Source organism: Pelobates fuscus, chromosome 13 (assembly GCF_036172605.1).
Source record: "Pelobates fuscus isolate aPelFus1 chromosome 13, aPelFus1.pri, whole genome shotgun sequence".
NCBI lineage: Eukaryota > Metazoa > Chordata > Amphibia > Anura > Pelobatidae > Pelobates > Pelobates fuscus.
The window spans coordinates 8,822,422-8,835,410 of NC_086329.1; the positions used below are offsets into that span (position 1 = coordinate 8,822,422).

The 12,989-nt window shown below is 37.3% G+C and overlaps 1 protein-coding gene across 1 annotated transcript in view; it reads left to right on the forward strand.

Moving 5' to 3' along the window:
* The window catches only part of TMEM260 (transmembrane protein 260), a 71,463-nt gene extending 59,838 nt beyond the window's left edge, over positions 1 to 11,625 (forward strand). The window contains exons 8-17 of the mRNA XM_063439440.1: positions 1,213 to 1,253; positions 3,459 to 3,545; positions 4,330 to 4,441; positions 5,609 to 5,781; positions 5,896 to 6,067; positions 6,711 to 6,859; positions 8,245 to 8,421; positions 8,610 to 8,663; positions 8,951 to 9,041; positions 10,884 to 11,625. Of these exons, the coding sequence (XP_063295510.1) occupies positions 1,213 to 1,253; positions 3,459 to 3,545; positions 4,330 to 4,441; positions 5,609 to 5,781; positions 5,896 to 6,067; positions 6,711 to 6,859; positions 8,245 to 8,421; positions 8,610 to 8,663; positions 8,951 to 9,041; positions 10,884 to 11,156 (1,329 nt within the window). The 3' untranslated portion in view covers positions 11,157 to 11,625. The remainder of the gene's footprint in view (positions 1 to 1,212; positions 1,254 to 3,458; positions 3,546 to 4,329; positions 4,442 to 5,608; positions 5,782 to 5,895; positions 6,068 to 6,710; positions 6,860 to 8,244; positions 8,422 to 8,609; positions 8,664 to 8,950; positions 9,042 to 10,883) is intronic.
* Positions 11,626 to 12,989: the final 1,364 nt, after the last annotated feature.

Here is a 12,989-nt window from a genome sequence, read left to right on the forward strand (position 1 = left end):
TAAAATTACATTTTCCAAAAGAGTTTAATACAGATCATTCCAATGCACAGTAATTAAGTATTCTATATAAATATTCATACTGTGTATTTTTTTAAACCAACTGCCTGGTGTTTGTAGATATCACCTGTCCTATTTGTCTAAAGTGGTCTGATTTGGGTAAACTGTCCAGACATGCTCTAATCTAGAAACAATATTAGCCATTCTCTAAGTTGATGCGATCAGTAATTCCATAGAGGAACAGATCTAGGTAGGAAATTAAAGCTGGTGTCAATTCATTATTATCCTCAGACAAGTGAGAGATTACTTTCTGAATTACATCCAAAAAGGCCTTCCCAAAAGAACAGGAGAGTATGTATCCGTGTCATCATCCTACATCCCCAGCTGTGATTAGGAACATCTGCTAAACTGGTTTGAATTAGCACAGGTGTTCTGTACCATCTAGACCACATTACTATTTACCTGGAAGAAACAGAAAAGAAAAGTATTTTATTTTTTCACCATCGTTCTAACATTAGGACTTGCCCAGTTCCACATCCCACTGTGATGTGTATGGTGAAAGAGTAGATTCCACAGAATAGATAAGCAGATTATAAGTAGTTGATACCAGATGTTTGGGTCGATCTTGATAAATGCCCATAATCTCAAATGGTGTTATTGACCTCTACAGTAAACATGAATGCCAATTTGTTTGCAATGAGATGTGGGAGCCGAAGGTATTGCCATCACTCAGATGTGCCAAGGTGGTACTCTCAGTCAGTGTCCTCACAAAAGGGCACAGGGTATATTCGAAGTGCAAAACCCACTGTGCAGGAGAAGCTGCTTATATTCAAGTGACAGATATTCAGAAGAAAATTATCATTGATCCCGACATTATAAGAAATATCTGCACAAGTTGTCTCTTCTTCAGGATACTAATCCCAGTTTAATTCTGGAGACCATTTTAGTTTATAGGCATATATTTAAGTTCTGCGTTGTGTTGCATTTCTTTAGTAACAGCACATCCCTAGTGAATGGTTTTGTCTGTGCTGTTTTTTTGTGTGGTTAAAATATGTAGCATTTGGTAGATTTTTTTTTTAACCAACCTCAAGGCATCTTTGTGGAGCACATTAAATTGTGCAATATTTTTTTATTAAGCTTAAGATAATATTTTCCACAGTGTCGATCAGTGTTTTGATTTTGCCTTTTTCGTTTTGTCTGTTCTTTTTCCACTAGGCTAAATCAGAGACCGGACTAAGTGTGGTAGACATGTTAATGTAAGTGTGCTATTTTTAAATGTATTCTTAATTTTCAAAAATGGTCTCTTATTTAGGATATTAATTGTCATAACATACATACAGAAATCAAGTGTCTAAATGGAGTTTCTTCACAGGGAAACAGATATTTTGGTCTATTTTCATGCGTTAATGACTGAGATCATATGTAACCTTGGCTCACCCACTGTTGTAGACGAGCCAAGGTTGAACACCCCAAGTTTAGACCCTTATATGGCTTTTGGGATGAGAGAGCAAATTGTGGTAATGTTGGCTTGAACAAAATGTGACTAATAAAAGCGACTTGTGCTTAGATATAACAAATGTAGGCCCTTACATATTCCTATGATTCCGTATTATTAGTTAAAAAAAATTAATTATTTTTTTAAATATTAAAATATCGAAAATATATCATATGTGAAAAAAATAGCAATATATCCAAAATATTACAACATTACAATATTTTTTAAATTCACACAAAATCATATGAAATCATGTGAAAAGCTTATTCAACAATATTAAATCGTGTCATTAGTTAGAGCCGGTATTCAAATAGCAACTAAAAAAACGGATTTAATAGTTCGCACCAGTGGCGTTTGTGGAAGGCGAATTGAAATCTTCTACTCAGAATATGGAGTATACCAACATTCAATTTTAATTGTACTATTATGTTCACATAATGTTCGAGGTTTCTTAGCTGACATACCAGGACAGTGAGATTGTTCATTCTTTCAGCCATTTTATATTAATATTATTACTGGCATTTATAAAATGCCATCATATCATGTAGCACTGTAGGATTGAGTAAAAAGACAGTAGATAGCCCGGGAGCTTACAGGCTAAGGGTGGGACTGAGCATTATTCGTTTTTACCCTTGACCCCAACCTATATAACTTCCTATACAGTAAACTTTTTCACTTGTTTTATGCAAAGTTGAAAGACTTGGAACTGTAGCGGATTTTATTAAGCCTGCCCTGTAATAGTTATATAAGACTGCATTCGTTTTATTGTATCTGTGTGTATATGCAAAAGATGTGTAATTTCATATGTGGATTCGGTAGTCTCATACGAATGAAACTACCGAACCATCAGACCACCCCAGTGAGAAGTGTGCGCCTCGTTAAGCGTTCACACTTCTCACAAACCGCAACTTAATTGGTAACCGTTAAGTGCCTGGGTGGCCGGCGGTCGATATTCGAACCACGCGCGGCAGCCATCTTACGCATAAAAATCTCAGCGGTGTTTGGTCATCGAGTGTCTGGAACTCAAATCGGACACTCAAACAACCGAACGCTGAGACCTCCAGAGTTCCGTAACTACCGAACGGAGAGACCAGGCTACCCCCCGTTCGGTAGAAACAGAGTACCGAACAAGAGAAATACAATGCATGTAGTATTAAGTGTGGATGGCAAGGATTACTATATGTTTTAACTGCCGAACGGAGACCGACCGCAGGGCCCAAACACATGGAGCCTTTTTCGGATGCCACCTCGTGTGCGGTCGGTCAAACTTCACCCTCCAACTAACTCCCGAACCCCTGGTCCGATCTGGGTAAATTTTGGATATATTATTCACCCAGATCAGGGCTACCTGGCGGTACCCTAAGAATTATGCTACCTACTGGTTTAGGGGTACATCCAGGTTCTGGGGAACTGTGTGTTACAGTTAAGGGGATTATGAGTCACATTGAGGGGAGGAGATGTGTGGGAGTTAACTGTGACTGTATTGGTTAATGTCCTAATGTTTGTAAATCCCTCCCTTGCATGGGAGAAACTCTTAAAAGGAGGCTGTGGGAATAAACGTCAGTTCTGCTCCTGATGCTGTGTGTCGTCCAGTCATTGGGAGTGCTGTTGGGATATTCTTGGATTATTTTGCCTGCTGGAATCACTACTCTATGGATCTATAATACTTGTTCCTGAGCCTCACTGGGATCTTAAGTGGAGAATAGTTGTGGAATATCAGCTCTCCGCTACAGGAACATTAAAGGTTTTTTGTCTTCTACATTGTCTCATAATTTCTGGATTTCTCTTTGAAATCCCTACTGCGTAAATAAATCTTCAAATAAAATGTTGTAAAACTCACATGGCTAGTAGCTGGGTAGTCATAATTGTGGCTCTAGATGTTTACAAGTATGTGAGTCAAAGGCTGAAACAACATAAATATTCCTGTGGAGTGCCCACTTTGTGTACTAATATTTATTTTCTGTAGATTTCAGATAAATCACATGACCACCGACATTTCCCCGATAGCACAAGGCTTAGCCCTGTTGGGATTGTTGCTGTGCTTTGTGATGCAGTAAGTAGGAGGATATATTTTTTTCCCCTTTTATGTGATGTGAATATTAACCTGAATCCAAGGATCAAAGTTTGGTGCTTGCTAAGGACATCTCAGCTAATACATCTGAAAGTCAGCACAAGCTATTTCAACAAAAGCCCCCAAAATCCAGAGATATGTTAACACACACGTCTGTAGACAGTCAATGAGCATAGTTACTCAAGAGGTTTAGAACTTCAAAAAAGAAAATACTAAAATAATACATAAATAATGAAACCACAGCCACAGCCAAGAAAATATGTTCAGCACCAGGTTGTTAGCTAATGTGCAAGCCCCCATCCAGTCTGGTCAGTAAGGCATAATCCTGGCCATATAACTAAAGCTACATATATAGTCTAGATTGAGAGTTCTGCAAAAAATGTTTCAAGAAGAGCCACAAACCAAGAAGAAGCTAGACCAAACAGGATTTTTCCTCAGGAAGAGCGAGGCTCTACAAACCATTCTCGAAAACCACCATCTTAAAATCAGTATGGGTAGGTAGTTTACCTAGGACTATGGAAATTGGGTACCAAGAGCTAATTTTCTCTCCAGAGAAAAAAATGGGTTGAAGACCAGATAGCAGCTAAGTTAAGATATTTTTTTTACCTGTCTGAAGACATAAATATCGTTCACCTGTAAAGTGCATGTGTGCCAACTGGCAGCTTTTGGTCCAAATATGAGTTCGTAGTCTTTGAGAAAATCGCTTTTACGTAAGGATGCATTTATAGGATATCATACTTTTTGTTTTTGTTTTTTACTTTTCCAGAGATTCCAGTATTCCAGTGGTTTGCTTATTCACCAAAATGTTTCTTTGCTATTCGATATTCTTCAGTTGGAGAGCTAATCTGGATATCACCAAACCACTCTTCCTGGGTGTGGTAAGGGGCCATCGTACCTTTATAATTATGGTTTTGTAATATGAGGATAATACCAGCAGTCTCTGTAGGATATTACTCTCACGGGTCACTGCACTAAATGTTAGGGCTGGTAAAAACAAAGAAGGTATACAGAAATGCTAGCACCATTACTGGGCCATCGATGGTCTTTAAATGGCGTTCAGAGGTTGTGCTTCTAGAGATGCACTCCTTTTTTCTCTCTTTTTTATTTTTGTGGCTATAAAATGCAATATGAACATTCTTAATAGTATACTGTACTCATTATTACAACTTCATCTGATTGAAGTTGCTATAGTACCTACAGTAAATCCCTATTACTAAGTGTCCCTAAAACATTTCATTTTAGTATTTTAATAATTAAAAAGCTTGGAAGCGCAGCTTCAAGCCATGCCTCCAAGCCCACAGGATTGGACAGCCAGGACTGTTACTTCCTAGCTCTCATACCCAGACATACCGTGACATTATGCGTGCATTCACAGTGCCGTCACGACTTGCCATAGAGAATCATTGCACGCAGAGATTCTCTGTGACATCAGAATCAAGGCGGATTGCGACCAGCACCACACATTTACCTACAGTCCGCAATGATCCAGTATGACGGAGGCTTGACACTTGATAAAAGTTGAGTAAATTAATTAATTGTATTTTTTTTTTTTTTTAAATGTGCACACTGTGAGGGAGGCATAAAAATAACTAGGAACACTGAGACTATAGTATTAGGAATACAGATTTGTAGCCTAACGCCATAGTGTCCCTTTAATAATAGTTTGCTATTTTAGTATCAACAAGGATTTTGTTGTCTTTTTGTAGCCAGAGCTGGAAATTGCTTTGATGTTAATTTTTTGACTTCTTTTGGATCCTCTGCAGTAGCAGGGATGTGAAGGGTTAAAGCACCAGTTTTTTTTTTTCAGCTCACATTGCTATATTACGGTGCAAGTTGTGGTAAAGGGATTTGTTTGCCCCTTTAAATGGGATTAACGATCCAAGAAAATATTGGGTTTACTGCTCCAGCAGAGAGGTGACACAGACGAGACGCTAACAAACACACAGCCAGTTGTTTGCTTTTTCGTACAGATGGAAAAGCCTTTACAGAAACATATTACTATTCACTGTTACTTAACTAATAAAGATACATTTATTTATTTTCAGGTGGAGAGGTTTTGGATGCAGAGCAATATTGTGATTTGCGTTCTGTCAGGCCTCGGTCTCGCTTTACTGACCAGTAGTCTGAAAACGAAAACTGTTAGCTTTCAGCTTGTCCATTATATTGAATGGATTTTTACTGTTTTGGTTATCGCTAAGCAAGTTACCACTAATTACAGGTAAGCAGGAACCATGCAGGTAGCGGTCGGAATCTTACGCCATAATAGATGCTGTTTTATATAGTCATGTAATCATTATATACTGAACAATATTTCTCTCCTTTCTTCTTACAGTATATGTGATCAAAGCAGCAATTACGTGGTTGATAAATTTGCAAGGAATATTCTATTTTCAATGCCAAATAACACAGTCATTATGCTGAGAGGTGATTTGCCAGGCAACTCATTGCGTTATCTTCATTACTGCGAAGGGCTACGGCCTGACATTGCCCTCGTGGACCAAGAGGTAATATTAGAAAAATATATGGTATGTCTGAGATTGCTTTATCAGACATTGCTTTAAAGCATTACATGGAAAATGCATTAAAAATATATATATAGAAACACACTTCTTAATATGTACATTTTACATCATATCCTGTGATCTTCCTCCTGCCACAACCGTCATGCATGTTGCTTTTCTTAAACATTTTTTTTTTTCTCAAAAAAATGTGAATCTGTTTTTGCGGGTTGTAGTACCAGATACTTGTGGGTAGGGGGCACAAGAGACTCACAAGGGTAAACAAATGCAGCCAATATGTTAAAAAAAAAAAAAAGTTACCTTTAAATAGAAGTAAAAACAGCTACTATGATATCCCTCTGGAGCCGGAGGTTCTCTATGATAATTTTACAGAATCCGATTGCTAAGTGGGTTCTGTAAGATGAACCATCTTTGCATGAATGCAGAATTCGTGAGCTTCTCCTCTAAAATGGGGAGTCCCACAAGGTGGACAGGTCGGTTGTGTCTGACGAGGACCAAGAATGCTCTGTCTCACATTTTGTCCAGACTGGGTTGAAATATCCAGCTTTTTTTACGATGCCACACGCCACCTACCGTTTCACCCACTTTTACCTATTTCATCAATTTCCAACCTTTTTCTACTGTGCAGATGATGACATATGATTGGTATTTACCAAAAATTTCTCCGCATATACCGAATGTCCATTTCCCTGGGGACAGGTGGAATCCGATAGAGACCAAACTCTCAGATGGAACAGTCACATTTAACCTTCAGCACTTTCTCAGCGTGAATATGCAGTAAGTATTTGGAATGTCAATACAGAGTAACATAGTCAGTATATTGTTGCTTGTGGTGAGATCAGGCAAATCTGCTTTTGGGCTTCAGCAGATTTGTTAGACCGGTTTGGTCACAACTTGCTGTAGAGAGGTTTCTGTCGAAGTACCAGGCAATGGTCTGTGAATTTTTCCAAGCATAGTGTGATGCTCCACTGCTAATACTTGTATAATGGAATGACCTAAATGAGAATATATTAGCTAGAGTAGAAGATCTTGGGTGCACGTTTAAAATGTTACTTCATTAAGAGAGCTATTCTAGGACCATAAATAAAAATTCAATATTGAATGATGAACTTTTTATAATTTTCGAGAACTTTTGATAGAAATTCCATTTCCAACCCAGACTGCTGCATTCAGTGGCTATTTCACATTAGACCAAATATGACTAACTTTGATGCACCAGATGTTTGCATCAAGCAGCCACTATGTTAATGTTGGCCATCAAACAGCCTGTTGTACATGGCAAATGTAGTCACATTGAAATGACCCGCACAGAGGATGTAGCTGAAAATTTGCTGTCAACGTATAATATTTGTTTTCTACACATTTTCGTACGCTTGTACACACGTCAGGCAGTGAACGGGTGCAGCAAACATAGTAAACTGGCAAAGAGACTGTTGGTGCAAACGAAGTATTTTCAGAATCTCAGACTTGCTGTTCTCCAAAGAAAACTAGTTTGCTAATGTTTGTATTTCACATTGTGTTATGTTTAACTGGCAAGACTGTGGGTTTGGAGGTTACTGGAATTACCTGTCACTGGTGAACCTGCACTTGTGTATAATTTTGTAACATTGGAATACTGCAGTCAAAAATTTCAATAAAAGGTTATTAAACTCTCGAAATCCATTTCCTGAGCTTAGAATCCTATTAGACATGTTAGAGGGCAGACCTTTTATCGAGGGGCATAGCACAGTCATGTTAATCTCTCTGAAAACACCATACCCATAGTAGAAATAAATTCTTAAATAAAAACAATATCATTTAAATGGCACTCCAGGCAAAGCTTGTGGAAAATTAAAAGAAATGGAGATTTGTGGACCTACAAATGGACCTTTATCTAGTATCACTTCATAAACTGCTAATGGGAATATATATTCCTTAGATGTACCTGTAGTAAATACAAAGATCTCTAAAAACCTCTTGAGTACCCATTTATTCCCAGTTATAAGACTTACCAAGATATATACCAACATATACAATGTGTCTAACGTGCCAGGCAATATTTAGTGCACTTTGTGTCCAGGCTCAAAGCACAGACCTGGCTTGCTTCATTCGGTTTGTTTCTGTTAATGGAAAATTTTATTTTTAAATGCAGGGACATGTTCTTACCCCCTACCCCCTCCCAGCAGGGAGATTTTTGTCTGCATAGGATTGCATGAAGGGGATAAATCCTGGAAAAGCAGTCACATGCTATGGCCCTGGGGATCCTGCGAGGAACTGGTTCCTAAAAACATGGTTTTTAACGCAGAAGAATGGATTAATCTTACAAGAAATCTATATAACTGGACTGAAGAACATGGAAGGTTTGTCTCTAATGCTTTCTTAAAACATGTTGGTGTGTGGACCCCAAAACTCAGTGAATGTCATGGTTTAATTTTTGTGCCGAATGCCGGTGTACATTACATGTGATCGTTTGGATCATAGATTTGCTTTTGCACTCCTAGAACACAGTTAGGTTAAACCCTAAACATTGTGTGTCTATTTTCCAAAGGTTTGATCCTTCTACCTGGGATGCCATTGCAAACGAAGAGATGTGGGAAGCAAGGTGAATGCCGTTTTTTTATGTATTTAATAAAAGATTTATATATTTTAAAACAATTACATGTTCTTGTATTGTCTCGATGCTGTGATGTTTATTCCAGTTTATTGAATTTAAAAGCTGTACAGGCATTTCAATCTGCTGTAACCTGCGATCCACGTCTTGTTTGTCAATCTCATTGCAGCCAATATGTTACTGTAACATTAACACAGCTTTGTATAAAGTAGTAGTTCTGTAAGAACATCACTTACTTATCAATCATTTTATATATTTTTATTGTATTTACTTTTAAGAACAAAAACCGCTTTCTTCATCTTTGAACTAGCAGAAACTGCTCGTGTGTCTCCTGATGTCAGAAATCAGCTTCATTTCTATGCTTACAAGGTACAATATTTTCACCAACATCCAATTAATTTTACAAATGATAAATGTGGTTTATTCAATAAATGTTGTGGTTTGCACGGTGTGTAGATGTCCTGCAGAACTAAGAATCATTTAGTCCAGGGTTGGCCAGAGTTTAGATATTTGATCAGTTTCTAGTTGTCTACTTGGCATTATCTACTGTGTATAACATACAAGAGAATAACCACTGAAGGCAGATGTACAGCAAACCTAATGAGTAGTGTGCCCTCTACGACACCAGAAAACGTGAAACATACAAATGAGTAGGAATGCAGGAAATTGGACAACTCCCAAGGTGTAAATAATAAAGTAATAATACAACCTTGCTCAGAGAGATCTTCATCTGTTATATCTAATAAAACACAGACTGGACATAGTGTGATCAGTGAATACTGAATATACCACACGCAATGTTATAAGGAAAACTCACAGGAGATAAGTGAGTATCAGGCACATCATCCTATATCAGGTATGGAGTGTGAAATATTCAATCTTCAAATCTTCAATGTACTGACATCTGCTTGCGCTTGAAAGGTAAAAAACAAGACCAAAAAATAGTGCAGATGGAAAATAAAACAAAAAATGTATTACAATTGCACTTACAAGATACAAGATCAAACCGGCATCTCTCCACTTCCTAGTGGAGCTGGTATAACAAATAAAACTCCCCAACGTCTATATAGTACGCGTTTCATCCTGTGAACTTCCCTGGGGAAGTCCACAGGACGAAACGCGTAGGCTATAGACTTTGGGGACATTAGCGCAGTTTTGTATAAAGTAGTAGTTCTGGAAGAACATCACTTACTTATCAATCTTGTATCTTGTAAGTGCAATTGTTATACATTTTGTACGGTTTATTTCCACCTGCGCTATTTTTTGTCTTGTTTTTACCTTTCAAGCACAAGAAGATATCTGTACATTGAAGATTTCACACTCCATACCTGACTTAGGATGATGTGCCTGAAACTCACTTACCTCCTGTGAGTTTTCCTTATAACATTGCGTGTGGTATTTTCAGTATTCACTGATCACACTATGTCCAGTCTGTGTTTTATTAGATATCACAGACGAAGATCTCTCTGAGCAAGGTTTTATTATTACTTTATTATTTATACCTTGGGAGTTGTCCAATTTCCTGCATTCCTACTCATTTGTATGTTTCACCTTATCTACTGTGTGATCAGCGTGGTACCACCTGCCCGATGTACCACCTGCCCGGTGTACTGAATAAGTTAGTGCTTTTTAAATAATTACTACCCTTACACAACGTACCTCCTAACTATTTTAACATAGGTGGCATACTCTATGTACAGGCAAGTCCACTGGGCATCTCCTGAGCTCTTGCATCCCATATGCAAATAACAAGGGCTCTATAGGTCCTTGGATAGTGTGCATCTTCGGTGCATTATAATTTATATATATTTTTATTCCTGTAGCCAGAGAAAGAGGAGAGGCCACTTATGGTTTATATCCTGGTTTTTGGTTAGGTACTTTTAGACCCCAGATGGGTAACTACTTAATAGTTATTATTGCTTTGATGTGGCCACTGGAATGCCATTCTGGCTTCTGTATTAAAATAATCAGCGACATCATCAATAGCATTTTTTTTTAATCCTGAACTGTATCGTTAGTTTTACTTAGTTCTTCTTTAATTTGTTGTGTGATCTATTTACTGTATCTAAGATTATTTTGTGTAGCCGCAAACTATGTCACAAAACACTGTGTTGTTTATCATATTATAGGGTTTATTGTTGTATGAAACAAGTACATTTTTCATGAAATAAAATCTCACCGACGTGTCCGATCTTATTTTCCTCCCACCAGTTGTACAAAGAAGTTATAAGCGCGCATGATAATCATCCCGTTAACTGGCACAAAAACTATGCGATTGCCTGCGAACGAATGTTACGCCTACAAAGAGCAGATATCGACCATGAAATTCTTCTTAGGGACACAATCAAACACTTTGATGCGTATTCAAAAATAGCAGAGGAAGACAATCAAAGAGATGCTATATTGCATGCTGTGAAATACCTGAAAGATCAACTCCTTGAACTCAGGAAATTGAAAAGAAGTTTGAAAAATAACAAATCCTAGTATTTCATTTATTTTTCTCAAAAATTTGGTGGATACCTTTCCACGAAATTGTATATACCTCAAAATGATCTAGCTTTGTTGTCGGTGACATTATGCCAAACTGGGTCTTGAACAAAATACCTTAAAATGTACACACTGTTTATTGATCATGTTTACTTTCCTTGAATCAGTTAACCCCTAAGGGCCAATGATGATCTTTGCTGTCATAACCGTCTGGTCTTGAAGGATCCTATCTCAAAATAAAATGTCCCACTCATTTTGTGGCTTCTATGCTGTATGGAGCTGGTATGTTACATTTAAGGTCAACAAAGGCCATCAAAAAACAGATTGTGATAACGATAAAGAACATTACATGGGATTAAACATGGCTTCTTTTGAATGTGTTTTTTTTTTTATAATAAAATTTGTTTCGGTTTATTTGTAATACAAAAAGAGAATAAACTACACTGTTATTGTTTCGTTTATTTTATATCTCTGCCAATTATACATTTTATAGGAATGCTCCACTTTTTCGATTTGTTGTGTTTGCTTGTTGTAATGTGTATTGTTTAAGGGGACAGATACAGGCATTAAGGGAATCTAGAGGATATTGCAGTATGACAGTCGGCTTATACTATTCCTTGTTGGTTATTTTATGGCTTTTTGGCTTAAATAACTGTTTTGTCTTTTTTTTGCATGCTCAATTTTGGTTAGTTTAAGAAATATTCAGCTCCTTAGTGCATCCTAACTCTGTCTCCCCTTCCTCATATTTAGATAGTTCACAGCTCCTTGCTGGTTACTGGATTCCCATTGCTGGGACATTGGATTTCCTTATACCTTCATTGGGTAGAATATATTCATCAAAGTGAACTACTAGAAGATATACATCAATTAATTATACACATATAACATAAACGTACCAGATTCATGTAGCACCCCCATTTTTTTTTTGTCAAACTACTCCTAAAGAATTTGACGGAGAAGAGGACAGTTCTTGTTAGAGTAATATTTACAAAGTGTATTGTGCAAATCATGCAGGGAACAAAAATGCAGAAATGGTTGTCATCTGTGTATCGAGACACCCAAAAATCGACCTTTCTACCAAAGATGGGTAGGGACTTAGTCGTGGTTTTGGAATGGAATGGCGAAAATTTTTTTAATGTCTTCTGGTTGAGGAAATGACCGTGGTAAAGCCATTATTTTTTATTAGACCTTTTATAAAGAAGTGCACTATGTCACATTAACCTACAACAATCTCTCAACACAAAATTCATACAAATCTCATTCTTACTTGAGCTGCATCTCTCTTTTTTTTTTCTTTCTTACTGCCAACCAAATGTCGGTTGTAAGAAAGTTATAATTTGACTACAGCTATTTTTAAATAACTTTTCCTGTGGCAACGAGGTCCATTTAAATATAGCTGGGTCCAGTTTGGCTCAGTGTGGTTTTCAATTCGGTTGGTTGTGATCCTTTAGAGGAATGGAAATAAAATTGAAGCGTTTCAAAATAACCAAATTTCCATTGTGTGATAAGCCCTTGAAATCACCGTTAATGGTAACTAAAAGGAAAATGCAGTGATACTTTGTTAGAGATCGGTGACGATTTATCTTTCTGTTTTGATATTGAAGATTGCGTGTTCTGTAGATCATCAGTCGGGGGTAGCAATTTTCACCATTCTTTGCCTCATGTGCTTTAAAAAGTGATAAAAGAGATTAGGCACAAAAAAAAACCCGACAAATAAGGGGAAGTGTTACAGAAATAAAAGAAATTCTGTTTTAGATTTACAACTGAATCACTGTGCACATAACCTACAGTTAGTGATGGTTTAATAATTGTATCCTGTCTGTCAGAGAG